This window comes from Electrophorus electricus, chromosome 13 (assembly GCF_013358815.1).
Source record: "Electrophorus electricus isolate fEleEle1 chromosome 13, fEleEle1.pri, whole genome shotgun sequence".
NCBI classification, from domain to species: domain Eukaryota; kingdom Metazoa; phylum Chordata; class Actinopteri; order Gymnotiformes; family Gymnotidae; genus Electrophorus; species Electrophorus electricus.
This window is the reverse complement of record NC_049547.1, coordinates 7,458,178-7,479,289: the sequence shown is the minus strand read 5'-3', so window position 1 is coordinate 7,479,289 and position 21,112 is coordinate 7,458,178. Positions and strand designations below refer to the sequence as shown.

Sequence of the window (21,112 nt, the reverse complement as noted above, 5' to 3'; positions counted from 1 at the left end):
TGCTATCTGTTTTAATCAAGTTACTATATCTAACCAGAGTTTATAAATTAATGTTTCATTTGATGATCATGTCTAACAGACATGATCAGACTTAGTAACATATACAGTTGACCTTGTTGTAAAACTTAACAATGAATATCAAATTCCAGTGCTGTACTACTACAGTAAAAAAAAGAAATAAAGCATTAAGACATTATGAGATATAATGGCTGTACACTACACAAAGGCATTTTTAGTTCTTACATAACATGTTGAACTGCAGCACTTTTGAAAGGGGCACTGTGATAACTTTAACTATCATGTTTTATCCTATTAAAAACCTTTTTAACCTTTCCTTGCTGTAAAAAATGTTGTAAAGATGTTCATTTTTGTCAACATTTTAATATATCTATTGTCTTGACCATGATGACATTAAATGTATGTCAGAAACTAACCATATCCCTTTAAATAAATGTGAATAGTTTTGTTTGTGATTAGTACAATGCAGAATTTGTGCACACCAGTAGCCATAAATGCACCCATACCCAATATAATATACAGTTCATCCTAGGACCTTCTCTTCTGTGTGGTAAGATTTTACACAAGACTGATTTCATTTGAATGTTCAAAAAGGCACAGAGCCATGGATCTATTTGTAAGTAGGATATTATAACAATGATAGACCATATGCAGGCCTCGGGACAATGCAGCTCCAGATGTCTCATCTAGTGGGATGTAAATGGCATCTTTTGAGGCAATGGTTATGCACCAATGTTGTATGTCACTTTGAATTAGCCCAAAGGGCAATTCAATGACAACAGAATGGTAAAGCATTGCTGTGCATGTTTACGGTATCTTTACAAATAGTACAGCACAGTGGAAAGGGAAGAAGCTCTGCTCTATTAATGGTTACAGCATCAGTTCATGATGTTGTAACAGCTGCTGTGAGCCATCAGCACCTCATCCTAACAGACTCTTATTTTTGTTCATAATTACTGCTAAACTACAGAGATTTGTTATTACCATAAGAATATCATTATAGGAAATAAAGGTATGTCAGTGTGCTTATACGTAGTGTACATATGTACATGGTTGTATGCATGTATACTCCAAAATGTGCATAAGCTTGTGTTCAGCCTTGACTGTGTAGTTTCTATTTCATAGACATAAAGGGAAAAAGAAATGACACATATATGAGACCTTCGACATGTCTCAGTGGGCCGGTGGTTAAGTCATCAGAGAGGGGAAATTAGGAGGATAAACAGTATGGGGTAGGCAACCAGAGGAGAGCTTGGGAAGTTGTGGAGGACTGGGGGTGGAGTGATTAGATAAGCGTGCCCTGCTGAGTACTCTAGCCAAGCAGTGGTGTGGCATGGCTGCCTGAGGGCTGGGAGTGGGCGAACAGCTGTCCTGCCTCTGACTTTACCACCCAGGAGTGAGAGAGCAATCGAGAGAGTGATCAAGTGAGCGGTCTTGTTCTGAACACCTGTCCTCTACCCATTGTGCTTGGTGTAGTGTACACTCTGGAGCCCACTCCTCAGAAACCAGCTGTCTGCTGATTTTTTCATGTCCTTTTGACAGCTCCTCTGACATGTAATCCAGGATGAGTTAATTTAACACGCAAAAATAAAGGAAATTCACAACATGAATGCAAAAATGGATGTCTGTGGCTTATTGCATTTGGAATTGCTACACTGAAGCAAGAAAAGGGGATGTGTGTATGGATGGGTATGCCGCCGGGGCAGAAAACACTGACGTCTTGTTGCAACATGGAAACTGTAATCAATAGAGCTCTGCAGTTCCTCATGACGTTGCTGCAGTGTTCTGGCGATATGATTACATTGTTACAGTAAGACTGCAATTCAAAGGAGATGGAGTGCTTTGTCACTGGTATACCAACCCTGTCGGCCATTTTACTTGTTATGTGTATGATTGAAATGTAATTCTGAATTAACAAAATTGAACCTTACTAAAAGTACTTTCATCCATTCACACACAATTGAAATGAGCTCATTTGAAAACCAACTGCTTCTTCTAATTGGATTTCAGACATGTGCAGAAAACAATAATGAAAGCTTTGAAAATGAAAAACAATGTGGATATTTTCCATACTGATAGCCTCATGCACTGCATGTAATGATGACATTCACTTTTTACTATATCTGGAGCCAAAGTCGTTGTTTTGCCTACACAATCGATCAGGTATTCCAAGGATTTGAAAATCCAACATCTTTGTGTGCAAATACATTTTGAGTCAAAACAATTAGAGGTTTGGTTTGAATCTGCTGCCTTAGGAGGAAAGTTCTCTTCTCAATTCTCCTTTACCATCAGAGTCTGAAAGTCAAAAATAAACTAATATAATTAAAGAGATTTAATCTACATGAGTGAAACTTTAAAAACCCTCTTAATTAGAGATTAATTAGTTATTGTATATCTATAGTATAATAAATATGTAAAAAGTATAATATTAAACATAGCAAAATATAAATGTATATAAGTATTTATAAATATATCTTACTGACTTTGCCCAGCACACCTGCAGTTGAAATGCATAAATTACTTAAGATTGAATGAGTTTTACTGTACCTTTTAGTTAGTGTCAGTCAAACTGGGCAGCTAATCCCCAACTAAGAAGCTGGAGCTAATATATTAGGAAAAATTAGGGGGGCATTGATGAGGTGGACTCTTAAGAAGCTCAAGTGCTGTGCTCATTCTTTTCCTGCCATGTGGAACCAGCTAGGCAGGGAGACAGAGTTTGGTTTCAGTTTCAACATATAAGCCTGCCCTTGAATCACTCTGAAAGATAAATAGGAAGCAATGGGTAATTGAATAAAAAAGCTAGCAAATCACAAGCATTAAAGCACTATTGTATATAGGGGAAGGAAACCCTGCATGAAAAACATCACAAAGTTTAATTTCAGGAATTGAACTATTACTCTATAGCAGAAGGCAAGGTAAGGCAATTTTACGGCAATTTTTACATGTATTGGCAATTCAAAGAACTTCAAAGTGAAGGGCAAATAAAATTAATGATGATGATGATGCAGCTCGTGCTGCTGCTAATAATAATAAGAAGAAGTAGAAGAAAAAGAAACAACAATAATAATAACCTTTATTTTTATAGCACGTTTCATACAAAGAAACAGGCCAAAGTGCTTTTATGAGGCAAAGTAAGTTGGCACATCAAAATAATCTAAAAAAAAGCATATTAAAAAACAATAGGGAATATTAGCAATAAAATTCCTATATTATAAAATGTCCATAAACATAATTAGGCAATAATAGTACAAGCAATATAAAAAAAACAATTAATTTAAACATATGGGAAATAAATATATTTAAAAGATCAAAGTATTTACAAGACCCATTTAAATGTAATTTGTCAAACACAGTGAAAGAGGCTCTAATGTCTTACTGCAGTATGTTAACCCCAAGTATGTATGTTAACCCCAAAATGGTTTTGGACTTCATTGGCATGTCAAATGGAGAAGTTAAAACAGATAATATTTAGGAAAGTAGGGACCGGCCACAATGCAAGGTACAAATACACAAACGTCACCTAAACTTTATATAATCAGATATGTTAAGCTTTCGATAGTAGGTGTAAACTAGCCATTAATGACACTTCCTCATTAGCTAATTTATTTAGTGAAGCACAATCTGAATTCACTGTATATACCAAAACAGCTGCAAAAGACCCCTTGAATAATTTATAGTCTTATAAACTCAACTCTTCATTGCATGCAGACTGTATGATAAATGCAATAAAGTGCTTCCATTCATCACTACATACAGAAAAACACAAAAGTGTTTTAACAGGTGTTAAAACCTGTTAAAAAAAATCTGATTCTTACAGGGAATGTACAATCTACATGCAACAATCACTGCATGTCTCACATGTAATCAATACACACAAAACACTAAGCTGCTAATATTTGGTACGTTAACTACAGGAGAAATAATGGGCTAAACATCATTTGTATCACTTAATAATTAGTTACTACTACTACACAAACTACCATTATAAAAAAAAACTTAAAAAGTTCAAATACAAAAATGAGTCATTTTCCTGTTAGCTATCATTTTGGATATGTGATTAATATGAAGTGAAATGAGGATTCTGAATCAGAGCATTACCATTGGTGGCTTACAGTAGTCTGTGCAACACATCTCACACTTGAGCAGCCTCAACAAAACTTTCTGATATGCCAGAGAATATTGGGAACAGCCAGCACTCAAGTGCTTTCATCCACCCACACTACATGACTGCTGGCATGAGTAAAATCTAAGGTTTCATTAATGTATGGAGACTAGGATAGGATAAATCCCCACCAAACATGGCAGAGCGGAGTACTGGAATGTTCTGTCAGGTGTGTGGCCGACAGGTGACCAGCCAAGACAAATGATGGGTGAGCATAGGGAGAAACTGAATGCTTAACAGAGGGAACTGAGCAAGAATGGAGACAATCTAATGGACTGAAATGCAGGGATCCACTTGGCACAGACTGCAGTTCATTTACACTGATGGCACAGGAGTCAAAGTAAAACAGAGGAATCAACTATTAGGCATTCCAAACATGTAACACTCTTAACACACATAAACATGCAATCTTCACAGCTAACCTATGCTCAGCAGACTATTTATAAATCTTATGTAACCTTATCTTATTAAAGCAGTTCTATTCCCTGGATACAGCTTAACATTAGCTGTCTGCCCCTATTCTTATTCTGGACTCTGACTCTCTCTCTCTCTGTTCATCTCCCTCTCTCATTCAAAACTCTTTCTGTCTATGTCTGTCTGTCTGTCTGTCTGTCTGTCTGTCTGTCTGTCTGTCTCTCTCTCTCTCTCTCTCTCTCTCTTTGTCAGGTGTCCTCTTTACCATGAAGGATAAAGTCCTGTGCAGTGCAACTGAACCCACAGCTCTTTAGAGTTAACATTAAGCATTGCACAGCTGTTAGAAGAGGGTCAGGAAAGTTAGTGACAATGTTCTGAATTTTATTAGTTGGCTGTTCTGTTTACCACTAGAAAGTAACAGAATATGGACATATGATTAGGTATATAAGAAGTGCATCATATGCAATGATTTGCATATGCATATGACTTAATAGTGAAGTCAAAAGCAGTATAAGAGCATCTTTCTTTAGAGAACTAATATCAAGTCACATCTAGTGATTCAGTGCATCACCTCATTGCCATCAAGTCCTTTCATGTTATTTGAATGAGTAATCCATCCAGTGGATTCCACTCCAGTATATGCAAACATGCAATATTATTTTAAAAATACTTTGAGTGCTAAGATGTGCTCCATTCTAGAATAAACATCACCAATCTTTAAAGGATACTACACAGAGACTGAGAGAGAATTCCCTAATGAAGTTGTGCACTCCATGCCGACTTTGAGCACCAGTGGGCATTGGCCACTAGCAATGACGAATCTGACAAGGAATAAATCACTCTGCATGATGTCATTAGAAACCGCCACACACTCCGCTCCAGCTGAGCTGTGAAAGTGCGAAGGAGACGATGAATGAGAGTGGTGACAGAGTGCCGTGAAAGTAACTTGTAACCAAAAGCCACACATGCAGGCAGAAAACACTACAGCACATAGGAGGATGCAGACGCTCGTATGCAAATATTAGCTCTACTGAAAAAACATGATCTCTCTACTGCAGACGTGAACAAAGTAAACAGTTTCTGACTCAAACCTGTTGCGAGAGGTGTAGTGATGTTTTCGCCATAATTTCTAAATTTTATTCCGTACCTTGAAAACTTGTGGAGATATTAAGACTGAAAAACCCTGGGTGAAAAGTCTGAAAAACTAATCTCAGAATCTGAACTAATCAGTGTTAAAATAATTTAATTTATATAATAAATATTAATATAAATTTGTATAGTAATCTAATTAAAATGTATATAATTATCTAATTAAAGCAATATAAAAACACAATCTGCAATATACCAAAATCAAATTAAAGAATTTTATAAATCATATTATTTGACTTTATTCGACTACCTATCAAGCCATATGTCTACTGGATGCAAAAACCTAATTCTATCTAGTCTACTTTTAAACACAAGCTTCAAATCATCAACAAAGTATGAGAGGACACACAAAGGAGAGAACGGTTGTTTTAAATTTGTCGCTGCATGTTTGAATAGATAGTGGTGTATTTGTGAATAGCTGAGAGCAAGAGAGAGGTGAAAATGAGGAGGGTGTGAAATGCTTATGGCTTAACCAACCATGTGTCCTGCTGTTAAATATTTTCATTAAAAAGTCAGGGTTAAGACAGACTGAGTAAAATGAATTGATACAGAAATGTAGCTTGCTCTCCTGCTAAAAATAATGACATGTTATTTCCTGACTGATTAGGAATCAGTCAGGAACAGTTTAGGAATCTGTTAAATAAGTGATCTTTAAAGTTTACAAAGGAACTTCCTTGCTACTTCAGGAAGTTTATACATGGTCACAGGAATCCAGCTACTTTCTCTTAGTATCAGTTCACTCTTAGCCTATCTTTCTTCTCATGGATACTACATGTGTGGGCATGTGCGGGCTAAGAAAATGTTAGACCACAGAAATTGATTTTGTTTTAAATTCTAGTTTTTAGTCTTGCCAATGCAATCTTTGTCATTATAAGTTATACCAAAAGCAGCCTTCCTTAATAAGGTTTCAAATTCTTATGGCTAACATAACTTACAAAAACATTATTTTTGATGTTCAGAAAAATACATTTCCACACATGATTACAGGACTATATACATGAAACTCTTTGTGTTGTGTAATTTTAAGTGTTTTCAGAGAACATTTTTGTTTGAATGTGCATTTGGAGTGTCCATATTTGCAATGAATTTCAGAAGGTGCTAAAACACCACAAGTTTGCTCCTCTGAATGTGTCAAGTATTAACAAGGGGCTACTGCTTTTGAAAGAATTAGACTACATAAGGTTTGTTTATACAATACATTTTATGCAGCTTTACAATGCCATAGTTAGTCCTTCCTGTCAAAATAAATAAAGGGTATTAAGTAGAGTGCTCAAGCCATTACATTACAAAGGACAAACTAACTGGTGATGTGGGTTGTTATTGCTTTGTTTTTTGTTTTTTTTGTTTGTTTGTTTTTTTTGTTTTTTTTTGTAAAGTCTGACATATATCATTAGAAATATGTTCAGCAGAGAACCAGGTGAATGGGAAAATGTACCATTTGCTATGATTTCCAGACATTACCATGGTCCTTGCATTATGGCACATCATGTAGGTAAAGATAAAACTTTGATCAGGCACCTGTCAGACTGAACCAAAACATGTGTGTAAACATGTAATTATAACAATAATAGAAAAAGACAAAGCACAGACTAACCTGTTTTATCCCAAGCCGATAGGCCATGATGCGGTCCACTGCACTGGGATTCATCTGTGTCCACTGTAGTTTGAAGCCGTAGACACTAGGCTTGCTCTGCCACAGGGCACTATATGTGTCATAATAGAACTCTGGGGCAAAGGCCTTACCTGAAACAAACACAGCATCGTATCAGTCCTATGAAATCATGGCATCTAACCTAACTACTGTATTTTGTTACCACGTATACTGTGTTTTTGTACCATGGCCACCAAGAGAGGCATGTTTGTGTTGTCTTATAGCCAACATAGGCACTATTTTTGTTTAGGTACTTGAGTGTAGCTCTTATAAGCATGAAGCAGGACTCTCTGCTAATGAAATCCATTCATGAATTGTTACATCAACGAACTCGTAAGCATGTATAGTGATTCATTCCACTGGAGCACTGGATAGATAAAGGCAAAGTGGAATGGAAAAATTTCAGATGAAAATTACATTCAAGATTTGCAAACCTTTTCAATTATTTTGCTGTTACTCATACAATGCATCTCTACTCTCACATGGCAGATCCAGAGGTCATTATTTAATGAATACATTGAATGACTTGCTGGTCTGCTTCTTGGACAGGGGGCTGGGGCCAGATTACACAACTGCAGAATGGGGAGGAGGGAGGTGAGAAAGTGAGAGAGACAGAGAGAGAGAGAGAGAGAGAGAGAGAGAGTAAAGAACCCATGAGATGTTCAAAGGAGATATACACAGAGCAAAGTCATAAGAAGGTCTCTGATCTGACAAGCATACAAGAAGCCCCCTCCATTCAAAAAACTACAACAGCCATAAAAAGCTTAGCACATAGTTCTGTCCACTACTTGTGAAGATACTTTTTGTTTTACTTCTCACTTTTTCTCACAAAAAATGTACTCAGTAACAAAACAGTTCTGAATCAGCACATGTACCCAAACAGTGAGAAAAACGAGAAGAGTTTAGCATGATGCATCTGATTTAAAAAGTCAGCGCTGTAGCAGAAGAAACTTCAGTGTCATGCTCCATGTAGATGTGCACAAAGGGCATAGGGAGGGGAAACCTGCCTACATCTGCAGGTTGGGGATTAGAGCTGTCAGTAGCACTTTTTCTATCCCCATCTTATTAAGAGGGGAAAAATCCACAGGCAGTGCTAATGGGCCCACTGAGATTACTCTGTTTAATGCGCACATGAATTTAGTTCTGCTGGGAATCACAGCTCAAGTGAAGATGCACTAAATACAAGTAAATTCACATTGCTCCAAAATCAATCAAGTTGGAAATGAAAACCTTGCAAGGGTCAAGTGTCAGATGACACAACTTCACTCTTTAAAGTAAAATAAAAAGCCTTTGAGGTTCTGCAGTAGTAAATCTGACTTTCACTCAAAGCCTAGCATAAAGACTCACTGATGGACTCTGAGGCAGTATCTTTTCTATGATGGCCATGTACACCAGAATAAATTTAAAACCAAATACACATATTGTTAAAAAACCTACATGAAGTATTGCTTGTTTTATTCTACATTCTTTTTTTATATTTGATCTTTTATTTAAATTTTATTCTATTTCTGTTTGTTTAAAGCATTATGTAAAAAGTGTTATATAAATAAAACATTCCTGTTCTTGTTGTTATTGTCAGTTTAAACCATCCAACAGTTATGTAATGTATTTCCACAGAATCCTGCAAGGAAAAAGTTAGTTTTCTTTCTCAGTTTCCATGACAGTCCTAAACATCAATCATCACATACACTGGAGTTTTCACGTGGGCATGTATAAGAGTCATATATGCTTTGTCATGATCTCTTTGAAGCAAAAGCTCAAGTTCACCTCACTAATAGATGTGGGTAATTGAAGTGGAATTGTGTCACTCACTGAGCACATAATGGAGGTTTTTACTGCAGGGAGTCCATCAAGCCTATTAAAGTCCATCACATGAATATGTCATGCCCATCTCCTTAGAGATCTGTAGCTGTCAACATGCCATGCACTAAGCAGAAAAGCTGAGAGAATAGTGCTCTAAGAAATGCTATAGAGCCACCATACAGGACCCATGTTGTGCACCCTGAAGCTTTCCATCACCTGACTTAACCTTTATTGTGTCTGCATTCTTTACAGCTGACAGTACATTTTCTAAATAAATGGCATGAACGGCGAAGGACAAGAAAACACATTTTTATGCTCAGGCCATCATTCGCTTATTATTCAGCATTTGAAGATATTATGGTACTTTGTTTTATCTCTAGCTGAGCCTCTACTCCATTAGAGAATCTCAATCCTATATCTGTGACCTGTCAGTTTTCTTCTGCCTCACGTTCAAGTAGATTCTTTCTGATTCTTACAGGAGAAAACACAACCCTTCAGGAGACTGTGCTTCAGTACAAAAATGCTCAAGCAGGATTATCTTGCACTCATGTTCTTGTCGTCCTCAGGTGTATAAGAACACAGAGCTCAATGGCTGTTCATGTGAGGCTTAAAAGGAAGCGGCATGTTTCCGCAGTGCAGTGGAGGCTCATCATGAATGCATGGGTTGTGCAAAATAATGGCCTTCAGCGCGTCCTACAGAAACACATGAGATGCAGGAAGGAAGGAAGAGGGGGGGGGCTAGACAGAGAGAGAGGGGGAGAGAGACAGAGAGAGAGATCAAGAATGAGACTAGATCTAACATTGCCCAGATGGATGACAGTCTTATTGGGTGGGCTGGTAGAGAGACAGAGAGAGAGGGAGAGAGAGGAAGGGAAAAGGAGAGAGAAAGAGAGTGAGAGATACAAAGAATCAAGGAGAGAAGATAGGAGTGATATAATCCTCTTTTATGCCTGCTGAGCAGAGCAGGAAATTGTCAATGCAAATTAAATGATTAGTGGTGAAACATCTCCAAGAATAACCTATGCATCAAAAAGCAGGTAGCTCATCTCTTTCCATATCCTTCTCTGGTCCATGGCACCTCATCAAATGGCTGAGATTTTATCCATGAATATTCAACAACTAGGGAAGGGCAATCAAAAAAAATCCTTGTAGCAGCTCTTATTTCCAGAACTGAGAGCCTTGGTAGAGCACCAGACACATGTTCAGGCCACTTACAACATGGCACAAAATCAAAGACAAAATCACTGACCTGAACCAACCACCCAGGACAATATGGCGGATGAGTTTTATCTATACCAGAGTTGGCCACATGCCCGCCATCCCTGAGCATAGCATTGAGGAAAACTGCAAACAAAATTAGGGTAACACAAATATTGCTTTTGGAATGGTCAAATATGGTAAATAGATAGCTTCGAGGAAAAAGTGGTTCACTGTTGTATATTTTCTCCAGTATTGCTCGTACTTCGACCTTAATTTGCTATGCTGTTAAAGTTAGCAATAAAATGGACAGAATATAGACTATTTTTAGGATGTAGCATTTTTAAAGAAACACCTCAGAAAACATATCACATACAAAAGCAAAATCCACATTAAAGAGACTTTAAAAAACCATTAAAGAGATTTGAAAATAATTTATAAAGATACTAAAACACTAAGACACTCAGTGGATATTTATCAATAGTTGTGTGAAAAATACACAAATTAAACAAAACATACATATAGCCAGTTGTTCCTATGGCACCAGTGAAATGAGGAAACTGAAAAATAACTAATCTACATTATCGTCAAGCATGTTTCTTTTACAACTGCCATATTCTTTTAACTGTGCATCTTGGTTTTCAATTACAACTGTACTTTTACTGCCTTGATGGGCAGAAATGTGCTTCTACATGGTCTTTATATTAACTCATTCTCAAATTAATGTCCCATTTTAAACTCTACTCACTCTCCAATGTCTGTTTTCTTTCTGTAAATTCTTCTATTTTATTCCTTTTCATTTTGACTTATCTGTAAAGAACTTTGTAAACTGTGCTTAAGAAAGTGTGATATAAAGTTTATTATTATCAAAACTTTGGACAAAGTTCAGACACATCCTAGTGGCAGGGATTATATGCAGGATTATGTACAAGACTTGAACACTCCCAAATCTGAATGGGAGAAATTGAAGACAGTGGTGGAGAACAGCAAGGTGAAGATCCAGATGGACCTCCAGATCCAGATAGATAACAAATAGTAGCAAAGTAGCCAAACATCGCAGTAGTGACAAGATGTAGAAAACAGCAGTTGTACTAAATGTAGCAGTCCCAAGTGATGGAAACATCCAAAGAAAGGAATGTGAGAAGTTAGAAAAATGCCAGTAGGAAGAAATAGAGAAGTGCTGAAGACCAAAAGAAGAAATAGAGCGAATGTGAAAGGTTAACACCAAGGTTGTCCCAGTGGTCACAAGGTTACTTGGGGCTATAACCTCTAAGATGGAGTAGTGGTTCCAGGAATGACAGCATCAATATTAGTTCAGAAGAGCGAACTAAAAGGAACAGCATAAAAACTGTGCTGCTCCATCAAACTCCCAGGCATCTGGTAGAAGGCCTGAGTGCGAGGAAAAAAGATATGACCATGAACTGGAAGGGTGAGACTGGAAGTGTATAATTGTTAATATGTACTACAGATAAGGAATTATTGGGCCCTGTCTTCATGGTGCAGCATCATAACTTTCTGGTATCCTGGAATGTGTGCATTGACAGTTCAGCACTGCACAAGAATTGACAGGTTGGCCCATACACTTGGAAAGAAATGAGAGTGGGCAACAGGAGGTGTTTGTATATTTGTAAAAATACCAAATACCAAAAAATAACATATAACATCTAAAATTGTGCACAGCCTAAAACTAGCACAATTAATTTGATGATTCCATTAGCAGGTGCAAATAAAATGCTGGAAATATGGTGTTTAGATCTTTATGGTGTGTTCATACTTGTAGTTTGGAACCAAACAAAAACAAAAGATACATTGTTACATTTTACTCCTGGCTTGCTTAGCAGTCACATTTGCAAATTTAAAATCACACCAAATAAAATAAAACAAGTGACGTACGATGCACATATGATACAGTTTATGGGCTTAATGTACCTGTATATCACCAGACTTAAACAACTGGGTTGTGTATACCTGGTAGTTTTTTTACCATCTGGAAACACATCAAAAGATGGCAAAACAGATAAAGGAGTAAAAACAGTTCCAGAAATTCTTTCACTACATATATCAAAGAAGGTACACTGCAATGAGAAGATGATGTACATTTTTGATATCTGCACCTAACTGTAATGGAAAGCAACATTTTGTTTTCAATGCAGTTGGTTCTATCATGCCACATTTATTGTCTCATCTTATCCTAGATTTGGTTTGTATAGATGCATTTGGTGTTATTATGTTCATACTTTAAACAAACTTACATATATGACATTTAGCTAATGCTTTTATACAAAGCAACTTAGAATCATGACTGAGTACAACTTGAGCAACTGAGGGTTAAAGGCCTTGCTCAGGGGCCCAACAGAGAAAACCTAACAGCAGGGGGACTTGAACCAGCAACTTTCTGATTACAACTCAAGTACCTTAACCACTGAGCTACCACTGCCCTGCAGCACCAGCACCTGTTTAGAAACAGACCGAGACCCACCTGCTCAGGCGTTCTTGGTCTGCTTATGTGGTGTGCATCAGTGTTTGAAAGGAAGTGTTCACACTTACTCTGATGAACCACACTAACAGAGCAATCGCACCAGGGTTAATTTTAATCTAACCAAAGCTACCAAGTCTGAACACAACCTTAGACTGTATGAGATAACAATGTTAATAGTCACACTTACTATAATGTATGGCAGTAAATGGATATGATAATTAAAAATTATAGAGGTGGCATCCTTTATGGAATAGCTTAGCAGCCTCCATAACCTATGTAAGTGTAGGCTATATTCAGTGAGTCATAAACAGCTGCATCTTTACCTGATGTCTAGCAGGGGCAATGCAAGGCGAAAACTTAGTAATAGTCAATCTCATGCTCCATAATGTTTTCAGAGCAGCACAATCTAACATAACTTGGAGATGTGCAAAAGATCCACCACTTGAAGTGAATTAAAATGAATGAGATGAATAATATGATTCTCTGAGAAGATACTAATTAATCACTACATCCTCCAATTTATGTTATTTCATCAAGCACTTGTGTGCAGAGCAAATTGATCTCCCTGTGCCTATTGAACCAAAGCTGCGATTTTATATCTATGATTTTTTCCTACACTGCACTGTGTTGCCAGATCAATAAGTACACCCACTCCATACCTGTGCCAACAGGATACCAATCCTTTTTAATCAATTCTAAGAAAATCAACTGACTGGTGTTCTATGCATAGGAGGAGGTGTTGTATGAATATATTGCATAGCATATATGTATTTATACATATAATTTACTTTGAATACATACAGGTTTGCACAAATAGTATTTACAAGTACATTCACAGTATAATTGTGTATTAAAAGCATCCAATTAACAGCTGTGCTGTAAAGGTTGACTGATTAAGCACAGGGCACAGGCCTTCAGTACAATCAATCAGCAAGACTGCAAATAGTGCTGCCAGCAGTAGTGGATTACTTAAACTGACAGCAAAACGTATGGAAACCTAATACATGCAAATATAGAGCAGCTGTATCTAATAAGATGATTTCTGAATGTATAATAAGCAAGCTTAGATAACACAAACACTCTTACCCGTGACCAGGAAAGTGCAGCGTCCAGTGCCAGCCTCATTGGTGATGTCACAGGTGTAGGCACCATAGCCCTCACGGTTGAGCGCCCTGACGTGGTACTCTGTCTCATCGCGGGTGTCCAGCTGGCCCACAGTCAGCAGCCGTGTGCCCAGCTTCCACTCATACTTCAGGACACGGGATGGGTGGGCACGCAGCACCCTGCAGGTCAGTGTGAAGGCCCGGCCGAGGCCCTGCCGAATTTCCATGTATACCCGCTCCACCGCTGGTGGATCTACAAAAGAGCAGATGACACAAGGCTTCACAATCATTTCATCCATTTCGTAACAAAACCCAATATGAATTAGAAAGATGAGTCCTTGACTCTTTACATATTTAGGGAAGCATGAACTCATTGATAACAAACAAGGAAAACAATAAAGGACTGCAAGAGATCAAAAAGCAATGATGAAACCCATAGGATTTTTTAAATGATTGTGGACCTGTACACGAATGTGGGAAAGCAGTGAATGATACTATACAAACTACCAATCTGCAAAAAGACAGAGAACAATGTTTTGCAGAGAACAATGCCAAAAAGATGCTGCAGCATATGTGTAGACAGCTGTAACACCTGAATCATAAAGAGGCACAAAATGAATATTGTTGATTAATTTTGTATGTAAGCAATTTGGACAGCGAATCATATAGGGGTCAGGAGTTGAGAGACACACATACTCGTGTGTGTGCATTAGCGCATGCAAAGAGAAAGACCATGGCCCTGAGAGTCCTCACTTTGCTGAGAAATAATCTGATTCCTCAGAGGGTACTTGCGTCAGCACAGCATAAGCAGTTTTTCTGTTTAATTTGAAGAAAAGCTCAGAGGATGTGCTTCCTACTGTAGTGCACAGCACTTCTACATATGTCCACTGAGAGTTGTGTTTAAAAAGAGGTCAGTTCACAGATTCTCTAAATGGTTTTACCAAGTATGTTCTATGAAGAGTCATAGCCATCTAGGTCATTAAATTGACCAGTAGTAATAAAATTACATTGACTAGACTTGCTCTGTAATATTGAAGATATTTCCATGCTCATGCTCATGCTCATGCCTTCATGAATTTAACCAGATAAATAAATGGGAAATATTATTGTAGGTTCCTGAGTGGGAAAGGGTACATTACATCTACAAAGTTAAAAAATTGAAACTGGTGAGACAGTGGTGACTTATGATATCTTTTCTCTGTTTACAAGAATGTCAAATAAAGATGCTGCGCAAACCATAAGAAAATAGCTTAAAATAACACAACTGTGTAGCAGAATGAACTCAGCCCACACTATGCTCAGATCTTTCTTGACCTATGTCTGAACACCACCTACTTTAAATAAGGATTCTTTGCTTCATCATGGGTCCACCAGTATCTCTCATCTTAACTAACCCATACATACTTAAAATAAGGTAGTTGTATACTGAACTCTATAAGTAACCCACTCAAAGTAATAATACAGTATTTGCCATTTGAGTCCCACCATCAACTGACATACAAGCTGAGAGGTGATTAGGATTCTATGTCACCGGGTTGAGAATTATTGCACAGACAAGGAGTGCAAACATTTCAGTTCTGAAGGCATGTTGATACCCAGATCGGACCCAGGCTGCTATCAAAACAGTAACAAGGTCCAGCAGCAACATCCAACTGACAGGGAGAGGGGAGAAATAGAGCAGACGGAAAAAGATTGTTATCCACAATGTGGCTGATGCATTCAAGAAACACAGGAGGATTTTCAACAAACATCACATTCTGATTTACTTAAAAATAAGCAAGACAGTAAGAGAGAAACTCATACACTCAGAAGACCATATATCTAAACACACATGGAGCAAATTAATATGTCCAATGCAATGAGGAATGCACAGACCTTTACACTGGAGAGTGGCCCAACATGAAGGCTAAATTCTCAAGATACCTACATAAAATGGGCACTTCATCGAGAAGAACAATGCACACATTTTGGATGAGAGGGGGCAGCAACACCTCTTAAGAGCAACTTGTAATGCTATCATAACATTCTTACCCCAGCACTTTCACACCAATTCACACCTCCAAACTTCAACAACTGCCTTGAGTCCTTAAAAGGTTTTGTGACATCATGAGTGCAAATCACCCACAGTTGTTTAAATGCTGGGGAATTTCTTACCACTCAATTTAACAGATGAATGCCCTTGGATGAATGGCAAAAAGTTTTATTTTTTAATTATTCTGCATGTCTACTCAGTTTGACTTACTACTATGAGACATGGTCAGGTTTACCATCTTTCAATAACCTTTGTTCTGTAAAAGTCATTCACAGCGATAAAACAGACAATGAGTAAATTATTTTTGCAAATTTTCAAAAATGTAAAAAAGTGTATACTGTGTCAAATACTCTATATTCAGTCCAGATCTGCCTGACCTTTTCATTTTTTCAGTGCAAAAGAGGTTAACTGAATGCATATAAAGTAAAATAAAGTGTGAACTTAAAATGAAATCTTGTCTCAGCACATTTTCCAGTGCCAGTGACCCACCACAGAACCAGGACCCAAGCTTTAAAAGTCGGAGATTTGACATTTCTGCACTTAAGAACAAAAAGATAAGCAGACACACTTATGGTCAACTCCACCTAGATCTTCTATCATCATCATTTTGACCTACATTTACATTCACTTTACACATTTTTTTATTTTATAAGTGACTTCATTCAGATGTTCTATATGTAATCCACCTACCAAGTTCAGTAACATATAATAACCCTTGGGGAGTCATGGGGAAATAACCACAATGATCCTAGTCGATTGCTAAAAATACACTGAACTGCCAGTTTATTAGCTACAACCCCACCCCAATACATCATACATCACATGACTGTGGTGTGTATATAAGTCATGCAGACCAGCATTTCTAGAAGTACACTGTGCTTAAGTGAGTGATTAGAATAGGCAAAATAAGTGACCATGATACTGAACGTGAAATGAGGGTTGTTGCTAGCAGTGTCCATCTTGTAATTTTAACAAATAACCATTTCAAAGGGTTACCAAGAATGCAAAAATCATAAAACTACCAGTGACAGGTGAACATGTGTGCAAAAACAGCTGTTAGATAAGAGGAGTCAAATGAGAATGATGAGAAATGTGAAAACCAACAAATCACATCCAAAATCAACAATCTTGTGCAGAATTTCATCTCAGAATGCACCAGTTATTGAAGAGACAGTCAACGACAACAACATTAATATAATGCCATGCTGCTACAATATATCATCATGCTACTCTTCTTATCCCACTCTGCACAAGTAGGAAGATTTATCAGAAACAATGAGCCCCCACATTCCCCCAGGGAGGGAGGGGGAGCAAAGGGATGGGGAGCAAAAGGTGGTGGTGGTAGATAAGTGCTTTAAAGCAGCTGAAATCAGGACATTGGCTTGCTGGTGTAATTGAAGATGCACATCCAATAGAAAGATTTGGAAATGTAACAATTGCCTACTCCTATGCATCCCTACTGAGTAACACAAAAATGAATATGTCAGATGCTCTAGACCAGGGGTGCCCAGTATGTTGATAATGATCAACCAGTCATTTGAGATAAATCAGTCAATCATGAAGTCCATAATGGTAGATCACAAGTAATTTTAAATAACATTACTTTTACCCAAATATAAATTTTCAACACTCTTTCCTACAGATTCTCTTGGTAGGCAGGTCACTGTGATTGGCAGAAAAATAACCACTATCAAGCTGTTTTTAATTGCACTACTTTATTACTACTGCTTTTAAATATACTATAGTCTTGGCCAAAAGTTTTGAGACTAGCACAAATTTTGGTTTTCACAAAGTTTGCTGCTTCAGTTTTTATGGTGACAATTTGCATTAACTCTAGATTGTGATGCCGTGATCAGATGAATTGCAATTAATTGCAAAGTCATTCCTTCCCATGAAAATTAACCTAATCACAAAAACTACTGCATTCCAGCCACTGCATTTCAGCCTTGCCACCAAATGGCCTGCTAACATCATTTCAGTGATCTCGTTAGCTCAGGAAAAAGTGTTAACGAGAACAAGGCAGCTGATATCACTCTGTCATGCTGATTAGAAGAGCAGACAGGTTGCTTTAAAAGGGTGGTGGTGCTTGAAGTTTTCTTCTGTTAACTACAGTTACCTCCAAGGAAACACATGCAGTCATCATTGCATCGCATCAAAAGGGGTTCACAGGCAAGGACATTGCTGCTTGTAAGATGGCACCTAAATCAACCATTTATCAAATCATCAAGAACTTCAAGGAGAGAATTTCAATTGCTTCAGGGCACCCAAGAAATTCAAGCCAGCACCAGGACCATCTCCTAAAGAGGATGCAGCCATGGGATTGGGTCACCACCAGTGCAGAGCTTGTTCAGGGATGGCAGAAGGCAGGTGTGAGTGCATAAGGCTTTTGGAGGATGACTTGGTGTCAAGGGCAGCAAAGAAGCCACTTCTCTCTAAGAAAAGCATCAAGGACAGACTGACATTCTGAAGGAAGTATAGTAAAGTTATTTTCTCTGATGAAGCCCCCTTCAGACTGTTTGGGACATCTGGAGAAGAAAAGGTGATTGCTACCATGAGTCTTGTCATGCCAACAGTGAGGCATCCTGAGACCATTCATGTGTGGGGTTGCTTCTCATCCAAGGAAGTGGGTTTGCTCAAAATTGTGCCTAAGAACAATGCCATGAATAAGGAATGGTATCAAAACATCCTCCAAGAGCAACTTCACCCAATGATCCAGGAGCAATTTGGTGATGAACAATGCTTTTTTCCAGCATGACGGAGTACCATGTCACAAGGCAAAAGTGATAACCAAGTGGCTCGGTGAACAAAACATTGAAATTTTGGGTCCATGGCCAGGATACTCCCCAGATCTCAATTCCATTGAGAGCCTGTGGTCAATACTCAGAGGTTGGACAAACACAAACGGTGATCAATGCCAAGCACTGATTAGGCAAGAATGGGTTGCCATCAGTCATGATTTTGCCCAGAAGCTGATGTCTATAAGCGAATTTCAGAAGTCTTAAAGAAGGGTCAACACTGTAAATATTACATCTTTGCTTAAACTGGATGTATTTGTCAATAAAGAGTTAAAGAAATGAAATGCTTATAATTGTACTTTCACTATACCATAAGCATCTGACAAAAGGATCTAAAAAAAAGAGGCAGTAAACTGTGAAAACCAAAACTTGTCAGTCTCCAAACTTTTGGCCATGACTGTATCCTCATGCCAAAGCAGTTACCAAATAACCTTTTTATAATCTCAAATATTAACCTTAAAAACTAATTTGTGCACTTCTTTCTAGCAGAATCAATTAATATAATTGTCTCCATATTGGTCTGTCTAAAAAGACAGTCTAACAAGTTCAGTTCCTTAACAAATGAAAAACAGAACACATCAACCTCTATCTTAAACCCTTATATTGGCTCCCAGTATGTTACAGAACCAAAACCTTTGCTATTACTCATCACTAAAGAACCAATTCATCTATCAGCATTTGAGAATTTTCATCATATAGTGCATAGGTTTTGCTTGGAAAAGTAGGATTTTTATAGATACTTACAAATTAGGTATTAATATTTATTACAGGGTTCATAAATGACTTTATTGTGGTCAGTGTATTAACAAATAACAGAAGATTAGTATCCAAGTTTTATGGGTATCAAAGCACATATCCAAGCATCTCATGCTAATTTCACAATATATATTAACGAGATGGGAAAAATTAACTTCTAAATATGAATTTGAGAAATCAGTAATAGAGAACCTTGAGAGATTCTTTATTACTCCCAAATTGAAAGCCATTTAGTCAAGGTCTATAGATGAATTACTTTCCTGGAGTCACTATGAAACATCAGTGACAGTCCATTTCCATACTTTCTGGGCATGCTCAATTACACTGTCATTGAACTGTATTCAACTATTAAGGATATTTCCGGACAAACGCATGCAGTTCAGGTCTTGTTCTCTGTTTTGGTAATAATCCAAAATACGTAAATGGCAGACACAAGCTGCTAAAGATTTGCAGATGACTAAAGATTCTGTTGCTAAAGATTCTGCTAAAGATTTGGGAGCTGCTGGTATGCCTAATATATGCAAAAATAATAGCAGCAAAGAACTCCAACAAAAGCCCCATTATTTTTAAATTTTAAATGAAATTTGTGGTATGGAAAGATTTAGACATATGTTAAAGCTCCAAATGTAAAATACTGCGAGAAATACACAATGATGAACAAGATTTGTATATCACCTAAAATTAGTCTAATGTAATCAAGCACACATCCTTTTTACAATAATATAGTAACAACAAGCAATATTCCTGTTTCAGCCTTCCAGTGGGTGGTCATATCTTATTTTTCTCTCACTTGGGCCTTCTACCAGAGCCCTGAGAGTGTGAGGTACATTTTCACTGTTCAGTGTATTTTGCTATTCTGGACTCAGCTTGATATTGTTATTCCTGGAAACTTGGAGCCACACCTCTAACTTAGGGGTCACAGCCCCAAGTATCTCTATCACCACAGGGACAACTTTTGTTCTAGCTTTCTATGTTCTCTCAATTTCTTCGTTCAGTCTGGTATTTCTCTAATTTTTCACATTCCTTCCTTTGGATCTTTCCCTCACATCCTCCTATTTGGTCTTGAGGAGTATCCAGCATATATGTCTTGGTTATGTCCCTTGGTATATGCTTTTCCCCAGCATTTTGCATCCTTCTACTAGGTGCTGGACTACCTCAGGGGCATCTTTGCTCAGTCTGCATCTTGGGTCCTGTCTTGCTTCAATTGGCCTAATGTTTAGTGCTTGTACTTCTGTACTGTACTATAGTCCTGCCTTTACCAGCCATTGGTAGGACTGTCTAATGTCAGCCACCTCTGCTGTCTGTTGGTACATTCCATGGATGGACTTATCCTGCCATGGTACCTACTTCCATGGTGAACATGGAACCCCATCCATCATTATGTTTTGGGCCATTGCTTGAATATATTGATGGATGTCTCATCCCAGTCAGTGGATTTTACACTTTGTAGGCTCTTTTACCCTGCTTCCAGCTGGTGCATGGCTTTTGTACAAAATAAAATAAAATAAAATAAACGAAAACATAGCACTTTCTAAATACAGATATATAGTAAA

At 37.7% G+C, this 21,112-nt stretch overlaps 1 protein-coding gene across 2 annotated transcripts in view; it reads right to left on the bottom strand.

Annotated features, from left to right (window-relative positions):
- mdga2a (MAM domain containing glycosylphosphatidylinositol anchor 2a) overlaps positions 1-21,112 on the bottom strand; it is a 132,542-nt gene that overhangs the window by 23,618 nt on the left and 87,812 nt on the right. For both annotated transcript variants that reach the window (XM_027000392.2, XM_027000393.2), the window contains exons 9-10: positions 13,960-14,229; positions 7,338-7,486 (exon numbers count right to left, since the gene is read on the bottom strand). In XM_027000392.2, the coding sequence (XP_026856193.2) occupies positions 7,338-7,486; positions 13,960-14,229 (419 nt within the window). The remainder of the gene's footprint in view (positions 1-7,337; positions 7,487-13,959; positions 14,230-21,112) is intronic.